This window comes from Chrysemys picta, chromosome 5, assembly GCF_011386835.1.
Source record: "Chrysemys picta bellii isolate R12L10 chromosome 5, ASM1138683v2, whole genome shotgun sequence".
NCBI classification, from domain to species: Eukaryota; Metazoa; Chordata; order Testudines; family Emydidae; genus Chrysemys; species Chrysemys picta.
Window position 1 is genome coordinate 21,852,607 of NC_088795.1, and position 14,783 is coordinate 21,867,389.

General features: G+C 39.4%; 1 protein-coding gene across 4 annotated transcripts in view; it reads right to left on the reverse strand.

The window, feature by feature from the left end:
• GRID2 (glutamate ionotropic receptor delta type subunit 2) overlaps positions 1 to 14,783 on the reverse strand; it is a 1,049,702-nt gene that overhangs the window by 297,209 nt on the left and 737,710 nt on the right. For all 4 annotated transcript variants that reach the window (XM_065596092.1, XM_008179090.4, XM_065596093.1 and 1 more), the window contains one exon: positions 9,889 to 10,008. In XM_065596092.1, the coding sequence (XP_065452164.1) occupies positions 9,889 to 10,008 (120 nt within the window). The remainder of the gene's footprint in view (positions 1 to 9,888; positions 10,009 to 14,783) is intronic.

Below are 14,783 nucleotides of genomic sequence, written 5' to 3' on the forward strand. Positions count from 1 at the left end.
GCCTAAAACCCATTTTCAAAACAGATTTAGTAATTGAGAAGTTAATGGAAATTAGGCCCTCTACGTGTCAGATTTGTAAAGGTCCTTAGGCACCTAAAGATGCAGAGGGAAGCCTAGTGGGATTTTCAAAAGCACTGAGATATGGCACCTAACTCCCATGAGAATTAGGCACCGAGGTTAATCTGAAAATACCACTAAGCTCCTCTTTGCACTGTTAGGTGCCTCGCTTTTGAAAATGAGGCTTAGACTCCTAAGTCATTTGTTGCTTTTGAAAATGTAGCCCTGGGTCTGACACTAAAATATTAATTTATTAACAAGTTTGAGAACAACATTGTAGGTGTCAATGAGGCTAAACATCTGAAGAGTTTTCTTGAATTTTTTTTCGACATTATAAAGTGAATGAAATAATTCTCACCTATATATAGACAGGATACCACGTCTTCCTTACAAGCCCCGCACATCTGCAGAGCTGAAAATACAGGCCTCAGTGGGCTCCAAAAATACAGGCCTCAACTATTTTAGCTAAACGAAAGACATCTGTTATCTGTCACCTATAAAATGATCCTTTTTTTTTAAGCTACAACCAGAGTGCAACATGCTGTCACAGACATACTGGTATCGTCTGCACTAGGAAATGCTGCAAAAATTTCTGACTCTTGCTACCATTGATTCAGTGCAATGTTGGAATCTCTGGTGTACGTGAACGCCTGGCAGCCACCAGAGGTTTAGCACAGGGTTAGCTAACCCCACTCAAAACAGGACTACTCAGCATGGTGCCTTAAAAGCCAACTGCAGCTTGTGGTTCCTCTGGACTAGGGCTCCCAACAGTGAGAAATTTTTGCAAAAATTTCCCTAGTGTATACATGACCATAGTGCCCGCTCCTGCTCTTGCTCCTGCAGAAGTCATGGCAAAATATTCATATTGAGATAAATTTTAACTGGCCTCACTGAAATCAGTGGGAGCAGGATGAGACTCAAAACCACCTAGAAGAAAAATCGTTAAAAACTTTTCTAAATTTCAGCCCATTTGTTTCAAATATAACTGGCACTTATGTTTTCAAGGAAGGTTAAACACAAAGCAAATTCTAAGTAGTAATAACAAGCTATTTCTGAGCTTGTAGAAGCTTGTAGACAAAGGCCACATTTTCAGTCAAGGTAATTTGTAATGACTTCTAACACAAAAACAATTAGATCACTTTTCTTCACACTGCAGAAATACTGTATTCTCCTTTGCCTTCAGAGTAGATATGGTTAATTTCAGGGCAACCCATTTTCCATTCTCTAGTTATGGAACGCAGACTAAAAATGTGAATTTATAATGAAAACTTATGCATCCCCATAATTAGGATCAATATTTGTTTAAATTCCTTTATTGCTTTTAGACCAAGTTCAATGTGTATATTGGGACTAGTTTTTAATATTGACTTATTTTATCTGGTAGGTTAAGATGCATTTTTGGAGAGTATTTACTATACAGATCCAGTATGCCGATGAGCATTATCATTAATTTCATCCTGGACAAATGCAGAATTCCCTCTAACACCAGCCCCTCATTTTTCCAAACATTCCCCAAGTCAGGGATTGACCTCCATGCACTTATCAATGGAGCTACTACAGATTTAAAATGAGGACCCTTGTCCAACTAGCCTTACCTTTTTTCCTTCATCTTTCTTCCAATTCTCCCATCAGCTGCACAATTTGGTGCAGTATTTCCAATAACAGGAAGATGAGCAAGTGACTCCTTCCTTTACCCTGCTAGACTTGGCAGAGGATTTTGTAGAGTGCAAAATTCTGAACTAATTTTGGATACTCAGTAGAGACCTTTGCAACTCCCTGCCTTCTAAATTCTGATACAAAGTTAATAGTCAGATTTTACAGATTTGAGACTCTCAACTCAGCAGAATTTGCTAGCAGTTTCAGCACATTTATGGGAGCCCACCCCATCCAATATTAATACAGAAAAGCCATAGTGAGAGAAATGGTAATTGACATATGGTCAAAATTATGGGGTATGCAGCTTTAAGAACTACAGTGACTGTAAGTGCTTACTACACCTTCATGGTTTAGAATACTCTATGTGGCAGAATTCAAAAGACTGGTCAATTTGGCAGTCAGTTGCAGCCAGATATGAAGCTGCCAAAGGAACTCAAAAATGAAGAGAGGATGGATATAACTTGTAAATAAGGACTCATCCACTATGTTAATTCAATTCATTTTGTTACTTTAAATTTTTTGCTGCTATCATTTTAATCCAATTAAAGCTACTGCAGTCAATTAAAAAGGCATATTTGGCTAATTAGGTTTTTGTTCAAAACAAGGAAAAAGTTCTGCAGTGTTCCATGGAGTGTTGTCCTTAACTTTGATTTAAATAAGAGTACAACTACCCATATACCTATAATACCAGGAATTCCCTAGGTATAGCAATGCAAAATAAATCTTTCTATAATCCACCAACACACGTTTCTAGAAGGATTTACATTTTTATTTTGACTAATAATTCTCAAGTTTCCATTGTCACAAGACATTTGTAGGCAAATAATAACAGATTAGAAGGGAGAAAGACAAATTTTTCTTGTTCTTTGCTGCCAAGACAACTTAATTTTTCCTCTGGGGAAAAAACTTTCAGTATGATGAACAAACTGAATAAAAATATGGAATTATATAATTTAAGACATATAAAGTACATTGCCTCATTTTTAATGAAAGTGATCAGTCAAAAAAGACAGTTTCCAATGTATTGTTCCTCACCCTAGAGCTATAATTAGACATTCTAACATCTTTGAGTATGGGTAAGAGCGTTTTTTCACTTCTGGATTGGACCAGAGTCACATCTGCATTTAGTTTCCATTCTCATGAAAAACAAGTGCATTTTTGAGCTGGACTAGCCCATTTTCAAAGAAAACTGTTTTCATGTTGAGGACATGCAAAATTTCAGATTTCTCTATGTTTCTGTAGCCAAATTGATGTTTTCCAGAAATTTCAGCAGGGCACACCATTTTGGGGTGTGAAAACGTGAAAAGAAAAGTCACAGAATCTTTTGCAAAAAAAAAAAAAAAGTGCACCATTTCATTCAACAGCAGAAATAACACACTGCACTTAAAAGAATGCCAGAAGAAAATGCTATTTCTTTGTCTCAGTTCAGCACAGTTAATAAACAGATGCCTAACTTTAAGCCAGTAAGTAGTCTCATTGACTTCAATAGTACTACTCAAGCTTAAAGTTAAGCATGTCCTCAAGTACTGGGACTATCAAAATACTTAAGCACATGCTTAACTTTGAGCCTCAGAGTAATCCAGTTCATTTCAATAGGGCTACCCCAGTACATAAAGCTGAGCGTGTGCTTAAGTGCTTTGATGGATAGGTGCCTGAGAGAGGATGACATATTAATAGAATTATAGGATTAAAAGGGACCACAAGGGTTATCTAGTCTAACCCCCTGTCAAGATGCAGGATGTGTAAATTTGCCTTGCTATCCATGCTAGAGGGAAAACATTCAGATACGGCACAGTTTCTTTTCTATTCACTAAATAATCCATCACACAACAATGCTCCAAATGGTGCAAGTTGAATTCATATTATGAAACTGCATTTGAACTTTAAGAAATGTTGACATATCCTATTGCCAGTTCATAGACAGAAGTATAGAGTGCCGGAAAAGTTTGTTTGTTTGTTTTTTATCAGTCACAGCACACAGAAAACTGGCTATCCTATGTTCACGAGAGTGAAAGATGTATTTTTAACACAGAGGAACTTACAGTTTATCTCGGCTAGCTAACATGTTCAAACTATAAATGCCTTGTCTATGCTAGTATTTTGACGTGTTAATTGTGTTAGCTGACATATGTCAAAACCCACTCTTTCTCCTAATGAAGACAAGGACAATAAGAATAAGGACTCAACCTTTTTTTTAAAAACTGGTTAGGAAAGTAATTTACAACAGAGAATAATTTTGGCATCCGGTCTTTATTATTATAATATATTATTTGAATGCTGTTGCTGTAAACATAAGGAAAGATCATAAAGTGGACAACATGGCAATACCTCTCCAGCTAATAAAACAATCATATTTATATCAACTGTAGAAGATACCAATTGAGCCCTCAGGAATAGAAATACAGTACAACAGTCTGATTTGAACAAAAACAGAAATTGTATGTTGTTCTGAGTAATCCCGCCAATCAATTAAATGAAACATAAGTAAAGATTGTGTGTGCAAGCACCACACATTCTTTGAATCAGCAAACAAGGTGCTACCATTGGCATTGACAGAATGATTGAAGAATTACAGATTTGTCAGACATTACCACCAAATGCCTTCCATACTCTCAAATCACATGACTCATGTTGGGCTCAGGATATTTGTCAGACTTTTAAAAAAATGCTTTGTAGCTGCTATTTCCTTCTAAACTACAGATGGGCCAGCACGGTTGACAAATTGTTCAATATAGAGACGTTATTTCAAATGCCCTAGAAATCCCATGAGAATCTGCAAGGGCCTGAAGTATTATGTTTGACTCACCTTCTTGTTGCCTGAGTATTTGCATTCTTTACATTAAGAAGAAAATCCCTGCAGTCACTTCTGAAGCTTTAAAAGCTTCAGTTCAGTTTTAAAATTCCTCTTTGCAGTACTCAGGAGTAGAGCTTTAAAACTAAAATCAAAGGCCAACGTTTTCAAAAGTGTTGCCTAAAATTAGGCATTTAAATCCATATTTAGACACATAAATAAAAGTGACTTGATTCTCAGAAGTTCTGAACATCTGCCACTTACAGTGAAGACAAAAAACAGGGAGTTACAATGACCCAGCATGGAGGTGACAAATATATGAACTTCTGTGACCAGATCATCATCCAAGAAGAATATAATCTCGCTCTCCTAAGATGGAAGGACCTTCCATAACAACCTCAATTGTATTTTCCAGGTTTAGTTATGAGTTTTTCATAATCCCAAGACTGCACAGGAACTTAATTTCTGGGACCATATGCTTTCAAAATGAGAGTGAGGTACTGTTGCTCTTAAAGTGTTTACCTCTTCTGATTAGCATCATCTTGATCTTCCCGGTTCAGTCTGGATCAGTCTACAACACAAACATTTTACCTTTCCACACTCTCTTTTTATTTTTCTCTTTTGATTGTCTATTTTTCTCCTTTATGTTCCTACAGAACCAGTGCTGTCTGCAGATCAGGCAATACTAAACCTTGAAACCTCTCCACCATAGGAGTGAATGAAATGGCTTCAATCAGAACCCAATTTGAACATCAAAAAGCCATTCTAATTAATTAACATTTAGTCCTTGATCCTGAGGGTTCATACTCTGAGTGGCTAGCCAGTGCTGCCACAGTTACACTATAATTTTTAGCGTGTTAGTGCAAGTATGTTTACAACACTGGGATTCACAAACCTCAGTCCAAGTGTAGATGTAGTAGCCCTTCACAATTAGGGTACTACAATCATGGGGTGTGATTGCCGCTTGCGTTGACATACCAAAGCTAGCTTTAATTTAGCTAGCTCAGGTACCAGATCTGTGAAGAAGCAGTAGCATGTACGTTGTACAAGCCTGTCTAGAATCTGGATGCTTATAGGGCTAGCCCACACAGAAATGTGTGCTGCCGTAGTGTTACTGCCCCAGTACTCTAGCTAATGAGATTAAAGCTAACTTGGGTATTTGTAGTACAGATGTATCCTTAGTGAAAAATCTTGCCACTCTCAGAGGAACTGGCCTGGGTTCAGGTTAAGTAGCTCTGGGGTTGCTCTATCCTGTGCTTCTTGCTTCCACAATCCCTATGGAACATGCCTCCTCCTGACCCCTTCCCATCCTTGAATTCCTCTGACATGCTCCCTACATTGGGGCCCTGCCTGGAGAACTGGAGTTTAAGGAAGATTTTGAGGGGTGGAGAGTGAAAGATGGGGAGACAGTTTTATGCATAGGGAGCAGTATAAAGCCAAAAGGGGGAAAAGGTGATGAGAGGAGTAGCCAGGAAAAAGGAATGGGATAGTGCAAGGAGCAGGTATGGAGGGTGAAGGTAAATGATCGTACAATTGTAGGTGCAGGCAAAAATACAGAAGGCATTATAGATAACCCTAGGCAGCAAATAATTCAAATCGAAAATTTTTCTTTTCTCAAGAACTGGGAGAGATAATATCTTTGAATCTGTGAAGTATAAGTTGGAACCGGTTTTGAATAACAAGAATGCTGGGAGAAACACAAGACATTTTTCTCCTGCAGAGCTTTTTGGTATATCACACAAAACAATTCTCCTCTCAGTATTCAACCTCCTTTTGTTCATTTGTTTGTTTGTTGGCTGCTTATTTAGAAGAATAGCAGCTTGTATATCAGTGGTATAGATAAAAGCACCTCATTCTGAAAAGTAAATGTCAAAAAATACATACTCTCAGAAAGGTCAAATACCAACTGACAAATGTCAAAAATACTACAGTGTTTCCCGTTCAAAATATCTATCAAAGCACATGTTCCAACAACAGTTTTGTGTGTAAAAGCAAGAGTCCTTCTATAGCTCATTTAGGACATTCATACCATGTTAGCTTTGACTGATCCAGTATCTAGTAATGGTCAGCCTACTGTATCCCAAGCACCAGACATTGCCAGCCTATAAGCCATGTGCTGTGTGTAGGACATCTACTCAGGACGACTTTGCTAGACTGTGGTATTCACAGATCCCAAGTGGTACACAGAAGACAACTCTTTAGGAGTAGATAGAAAACCCTGTTGCTACATTTATTAATGGAACTTTCTGTGTTTCTCTTCTCAGGATGAAGGCCTCTTCACACAGTAAACTCCATTGTCATGAACATGAACTTTTCAATGTTGTGACTGATTTTTAGTTATGACAGAGCAGCCCCATTAAGGTTTTGTAGAGGATACGTCTACGAAATAATTGCTGAATGGTGTCTACATGGTTTGATGTGTCTGTTAGAAAGCCAGGAGGCCATTATAAGGTTTTTTAAAGCGAACAGTTTAAGAAGTTTCTATGGATATAAATAATTGAAGGTGGGTAAAATTTTCAAAGGCATTTAAATGACGTAGGCACCTAAATCTCATTGATTTTCACCCACTTAATTTATTGGAAAATCCTGGCCCCACTGAACTCAATGGGACATTTACCATGATTTCACCCTCCAGCCTTCTCTACAACTACATAAAACATGCTAATTAAGGAATGCTCCCAAAAATGGAATACACTTTTTAGAAATATCGGTCAGCTTGCTATGTGCACTTGCTTCCATTGTAAAAGGGAAATGCAAAGCTTTAGGTGGTTCCTAATATATGCTTCTGCATATATTAGGGTCCTCTATAAGAAAACATGAAGTGGATTTTGATTAGTGTGCTGATGACACAGATATCTGAGTCCTCTAATTAACATGATGTGTACTCAACACTGACACATTGTTTACAGGACATTAAGTACAATTTTAGTCAAGTTAAATCAGAATAAATATGAACTTTGGTTAATAATCTCAAACGATCAACTGAGCAATGTTGTGATCTGGACAGTATCGCATGAAAATATTATCTCAAATCTAGCTCCAAGTAGTAAGGGTCTGGTATCAAAGGATGATATTTTAAATCGCTTGACAATTAAAATATATAAATATATAATTTAATAAATATATTATTTTACCTTATCTATATTGAATTAGTGTAATTGCTTTTTAAATGGCCTTTGCAAGTATAATTATCAAATTTACAGAGAATCATAGAAAATGCCAGAGCAGTCCATCTAGTCTAATACTCTGTGTCTAACAGCAGTCAATATCATATGCTGCAGAGAAAAGTGTAAGGATGGACCATTTATGAAGTAACTTGCCCACAGGGGAAGTTTCTTATAAACTGTAAGAAGATACTAGTTAGGCTTATACACCAAATGAGATTTATATTACTTATAAAGGTTCATCGCACAAAATACATTGAAAAGAAGAACATCCAAATGTCCATGTCTCTTTTTAATCCTATTATGGTCCTTGTCAGAACTGGATCTGGTGACAATAAGTTTCACAGGTTAATTCTGTCCTGGGTAGAAAGATTATTTTCTTTGACCAGCTTTAAATACATTCCCTTTCAGTGTCAGTGACTGTCTCCTTGTCCTTCTATTATGAGAAAGAGTACAGGAACACCCAGCTGCTCATCTCTGCACTGCTAATTATTTTGTATACATCTATTATGCCTATTCTTATGAGTTTCCTCTCTAAACTTAACTGCAGCAAACTTTTCAAATCTCTCATCATATAGAAGTTTCTCTGTGCATCTGTTCATTTCCACTGCCTGTCTCTGGGTCCTTTCTATCTTTTTTTTGAGAGAGAAAGAGAGAGAGAGCATGAGAAAGAGACCAGAATTGAACACAATATTCAAGCGAACATGCTTGCAGCTACAAAAAAGAGTCCAAGTTGACTAATTAAGTTAAATAAAGACAACTGGATGTTCAGAGGAAAGATGAGTCTGTTGCTCTTAAAATTAAATAGTTCTTTAAATACATAAAATGAAACAAATTTCAGAAATATTAAAATCAGACTCAAGTTATTATTCAGAGAACAAGGAAAGGTCCAATAGTTTGGTCCTCAGGGTCTTTGTCAAGGACACATCCAAGTATCAACAAGATCCAGCCACAGAATCTCTGTTCAAGGTGATATGGCTGCACACATTGTGTACATTAAGTTATCAGCAACAGATGATGGCACAAAACTTGACAGAACATGAATGGAATAACAATTCCATTGCTGGAACAGGTAGAGAAGCAGGTAGTTGTATTTCAGGACTGTGGACACACCTCCCCTCTCCTGGGTTCATATTGCGCCTTTCATCGTAGTATGTATGTAGGTGAACAACATAGCTGAGCACGCACTGACTTTCACATGTGACCAGATTCCCTTTTTTATTCACACTGAAAGTAAAACATTTTCCTCCATCCTCTTGCTCTAACTTAGCCACCTCATGTCCCTCACTTATGTGAAATAAGAAAGTGGACCAGTACAACATGGCAAGCAGTCCCAATGTTATCTATCAGAATTTTTTTTTTTTGAATTGTTGAATGAGAGCTGCTCCCAAGAAGTCTTGATTTTGCCTAAGAGGTACTGTGTAGGTCTCTCTATATTTACCACCTCAAATCACTTGGAAGAAAACTGCCTAAAAACAAGATACCAACATCATCTCAACCAAAGATTTACCTCTATCATCTTTCATACCATCTTTACCCACTGACAGTTTTCTCTGCAGGAAATGTAGCAATACCCAAGTGCCAAGATAAATTATTTCTCTTGGGACTGAAACAATTCTCCTAAAGAAAATCTGAGTCATGGTATTTCATGAGGCCTCCTTCTGTCTAGTACTCATAGTACCTGTTCTTATCGGAGATCTATGGTATAAAATGTCATTTCTACTAAATCATTCTCTGCTTATTACTAGAAAAACAGATACTAAAGTATTATAATACTTTATTTTGCAGTAGGTTTTCTGTTTCTATAGCTATGAATTCTATTCATCTAACAATCATAGTGCCTCATTCAGACCTTATGCAGTTTGCAGTGTACGACTGGCTACTCTGTAAGCATTTCAGTGTAAAACTTACTGTTTTGGAAAGCAGTTGTAGCTGTTACAGAACAGGCTTCACTGCTCTTTTGGGAAGGACTACCAACAGGTTAACATATTCTGCATTATTAAATCAGACTCCCCTGTTAGACATAACCTATTGTAATGCTTCCTTGCAATAAAGAACCATAAGGTTACCCAGAAGTTTAAGACTTTTTTTCCACTTGTGTTCTTCTTTCAGTCTAATAACCTGTTTTATCATTTGCAATCAAATACTTTGCTGTTTGGACAGAAAACACACTGTAAATCATGCAAAAATTAGACTTTTATTCCATGTATCTAGTCTTACCTTGCGGATGCCTCTGCCAAGATCTTCTCCATAATTGGTCCCTAGAATTTCAAAATGGACATTCGGATTCCCCCCATTTTCTGCAAATTCCAGTTCTCCAGTCAAGCCATTCACTCCACCCTGATGGAAATAAAGAAGATGGAGTGAAAACTCAAAAGTATCCAACTAAACTACATATACATACATACATATATTCACACTTGGGACTTATGCTCTAGCTATGCAAAACAGACAGAAATAGAAGCAGAAGGTGAACCTCAATAGGCCCAGTTTGCCTATGCAAACAAAAGTTATTTGGGCCTGAGTCATCACTGCATTACTCCAGTTTTACACTGGTGAAACTATTTATTTCAGTGGAGTTACACAGGAGTAAAACTGAAGTAACATTAGTGAATTGGACACTTGGTGCTTATTCAGGTCATCTCTGTAACATTCAAGGCTGCACAATTAGATGAGAATCTCATTAGAATAGTTTTTTTTTGTGCAAGATCTACATTCTGCTTCCAGTCAGGCTAAACAGTAGTCTTAATTATGGTATTCTTGCATTCCAGATTTTGGTCCCAAAGAGAAACTTGGGGTGAAACCCTGGTCCCACGGAAGTCAATTGCAGTTTTGCCATTGCTTTCAATGGGATCAGGATTTCACCCTTGAAGTACATATGTACAAGAAAAAGGAACTGAAAATGAGTTAACTGAAATTTTTCAAACCCCCTACTCCAAGAAGGACTCAGATTGGAACCATACTCAGTTTGAAGCGAAGGTTCACATTGGCTCCTTTGGACCCCAAGCAACCTGCCCAACTCTCAGGATTACAGGTTTGGGTGGCTGAACCAAGAGACTTCTCTAAATTCTTGATAGCTCTTTTCCAGCACTGTGAATGCAAGAAAAGCAGCAATGCACTGTACTTTCAGGCAATTTTTGAGTAAGGCTGATGTGAGTGACAATACAGCAGAGATGAAGCAATCAGTCTTTATTGGGAAAGATTAGGGATGAAAATGCTACATATACCATAGCTTGACTCGAAGTACATGCCAGGGGATAATTCAACACCACATACATGGTTCAGCCTCCTATTAAAGCTGTGCTGACCTGGAGCTGCATAATAAGAAAAGCTTATATGTACATTGAAACCTTAAACCCCTGGAAACTGACCTGATTTCTAGTTTCACTATACATTTGATACTAAGCCCAGTTTTTTTAAAAAAAGCACTTTGAGAGTGCCAATTTGAGAGGCCAATTTGTGGCTCCAATTTGCAACTCTGCTAACCTTGTGCTATTGCGTCAAAAATCAGATGAGACTTTGCAGTTCTGATTGCACATTCAGTTGGAGTTTCACTATTTGAAGTCAAAAATTCAAAGTGAAACTCAGGGGATATGAACTATGGATGGTGCAAAACAAGGCCCTGATCCAACAAGGTACATAAGCACGCTCCTATCTATAAGTACCTGCTAAAGTGGAGGTCAAAAAACTACATCCAAACATCTTAAGTTTTGGGAAAATCCAGATATGGAAACACATTTTGGAACTCAGGAACAGTTTTAGTGTGAACTCACAGATAGTGGAAGTGAAGTTAATGTTCACCCTTTTCAAATTTTAATATTATAATGATAACAACAAGAAATATAGGAAAGACTGGTAGCACTGCCTATTATTAAAGTTGCCTAACACTTCCCATTATAAGACCTTGTTTTCAGTAGCTTATAGCTCTGCCAAACAAACCATTTGGGCTGAAATTTTCTATGCTGGCTATCAGCCTCAGGCTGAAATTTTTTCGGTAAATTTCCATACTTTGGAATAGGGTCTTGAAATTCAGCAGTGGGTGCGTGCACACTCTTTATGTCATGGATGTGCCTTTGCCCCATGAAAATTTGGCCAAATTCATCTAAGTTATAGATTCATCCTCACTGAGCATGCTCGAGTCTCTCATCTCTCCTAGTGCTGACCACACTGTGCATGCACCATCCCCACAGAGCGACTGAGCATGCTCCCTCCAGCCCAGGGCTACAGAGGCAAACCCAGACTTTCCCTGTAATGGCTACTCCAGGCCAGGGTGGCAGAGTGACTCCCCTATTGGTACCCAAGCAGGGTGGAGGGGGAACTTATCTGCTTCAGATGCAAAGGGGACAAGATCCTGACCTAGGATATTGTGGTGGAAGGCTGGAAATTCAGATTGGGACAAGAAGCCAGGGAGTGAAGACTGGGACTGGAGGCTGAGCGGGGATGGAGACTGGGACTTGCTGGGCAAGGAGACTAGGAACAAGTTGGGTGGGAGGAAGGGAGACATGTTTGACAAGGAGCCAGCATGTGTGGGGTGAACTGCAGCTGTCTGGGCAAAGGGATAAGGAGTTTGGGGAAATGAAGACACAGACTGAATGAGAAGCTTGAGGAAGGAGACTGGGACTTGAAGCAAGTGAGGATAGGGAACATGGGTGCGGGGAGAGGCAACTGGACACTGGAGGCTGGGGTGGAGAGGAAGATACACAGGTCAGGGCGGGAGGGAGGAAACAGACTGGCTGAGTAAGGAGGCTAGGACAGGGAGTCTGGCGGGGGTGAGACTAGGAGTTACTGAGCAAGGAGACTGGGACGGAGATCAGAAGACCTGAGGAGTGGAGACCAGCACTGACAATGTGAAGAGAATGGGACTCAGATGAGAAGCCAGTGGTAGAGAAAAAGACAGGCCTGGGACAGGGATATATTGGAGGGGATAGGGAAGAAGAGTATATTCCTACTAAACGTGCTTCCCTCCAGAACCTAGAATACAACCCAACATCCCTGAGTGTTACCATTACTCTGCTATAAGCAAATATAGGTGACACCCACTGTGAAAGCCGAGTCTAGTGCTGGTCCACATAGAAAATATCAACCTACTACTACTATTAATTACTCTATCAGGTCAAGTGGTGGATCTTAAGTTTCCATCTCTGTTATGAATAATAGGGACTTCAATATGATGCCATATAATGGAATTTCTGTGTGCTTATTTTTTTCTCTTTTTCTGGTTTGCCTTTTAAAAATAATCCTAGGAAATTACATCCAAAAGTCCATTAAAAGAAAATTATTAAGGTTGCAAAGTTAAATACTCAAAAGTTAGGAAATGTCAGAGTTAAGGTTGTTTCTGCAACCTTAATTTGACCTCTTTCTGCAAATACATTATGATATAGTCTTTAATTACATGATCACATACTATTTTTATCACAGCACTCCTGCCTCATTCAGTGCACAGGATGCACAGTGCTCAATTAATGAGCAGCTATTAAATATTTTGTTTTATCTTTATTGTTCAGTGTCTGGCTTAGACCTTAATTGCTGTACACTATTCAAACCCTGCTCTGAAGACAAATTATTCATTTTCTCATTGGCTTTTTCTCTGATGCTCAACACTACAGCATCTGCTTGCTTCACAAACATTAATGAATTTATTTTCACAACACCCCTATGAAATGAGCGGGTAGCATTATCCATAGGCACCAACTTTCTCCGGTGCTGGTGGGTGCCCACGCCCCCCCCCTCTTTCCCCACCCCTGGCCCCACCCCATCCCAACCCCATCCCCAAAGTCCCTGCCCTAACTCCGCCCTATCCCTGCCCCTATTGGATCCCTTCCCCAAACCCCTGCCCCGGCCCCACCTCTTACCACAGCGCGCCACATTCCCCTTCCTCCCCCATCCCTCCCTGCCCCGCGAATCAGCTGTTTCGCGGTGCAAGCACTGGGAGGGAGAGGGGAGAAGCAGGACACGGCGGCGCGCTGGAGGCGGAGGTAACCTGGAGCGGGGGCAGGGCGGGGAGCTGCTGGTGGGTGCTGAGCACCCACCAATTTTTTTCTGTGGGTGCTCCAGCCCCGGAGCACGAAATGGAGTCGGCGCCTATAGCACTATCATAGTTTTACAGATGGAGAACTGAAGCACAGAGAGATTAAGGTCAAAAGCATCTACTAGTTTTAGGTACCCAGTTTGAGACACCTAGGACTTGATTTTTCAGAGTACTTAGCACTATACCTCATTTCATATATTCAAAGCAAAGCTCCCATTAGATTCAGTTGCAGCAGCGAGTGCTTGGCAGTTCTCAGACTCTAGGGTCTCAAGTTGGGCACCTAGAAAATGAGGAACACACAGAGACCACCTGTGAAAGTTTGATTTAAGTGACTTAGTCATCCTCACATAGGAATTCTGTGGCAGAATCAGGGACAGAATCAAATTCTCCAGTGCAGTATTCAATGATGAAACCATTCCTTCTCTTATTGCAGACCTCTGCCTCATTTCCTAGACACATCCCATCTTTTGCAACAGATGAAGCAAGGGATGAAGCACACACTTGTCTTCTTTACTACACAACCCTTATTCATCCACAAGGCAGGTCCAGCCTGTGCTCTAAATGAGGGAAGGGTTCCATGGAAAAAATATATGTGATCATGTAATTAAAGACTGAGTATTTGACTTTGCAAACATTGTTCTTTTTATTTTATTGGGTAATTTCCTAGGTTTTAAAAAAAGCAGGCTGAGAAAACAGAAAATCCATCATGTGGCATTATACCATCACCCACACGTATCATCAGCAGTGGTGTAACCTTAGATCCCTGACACGGATCTCTGCACTTTTGAGCTAATGAAGAAACAGATAGCAATAGTAGCTTGTCATCCTCTACGTGGACCAGCACTGCAGGGGATCAGACTCACACATTGCCAGTGGATTTCACTGATAATTGCTGACAGCAGCGGAATGGTGAGTTTCAGGAATCATCACTCCATTCCAAGTTCTGCAGGGGAGTGTTATCTAGTGGGCACAAGTTCTCATAACATTTTGCTCAAGCATGACCCCCTTCTGTCCTGTCCCCTCCAATCTGTCTCTATCCCACTCCTGTTTCTTCTCCCCCTCACCCATTCTTGATCAGATCACACAC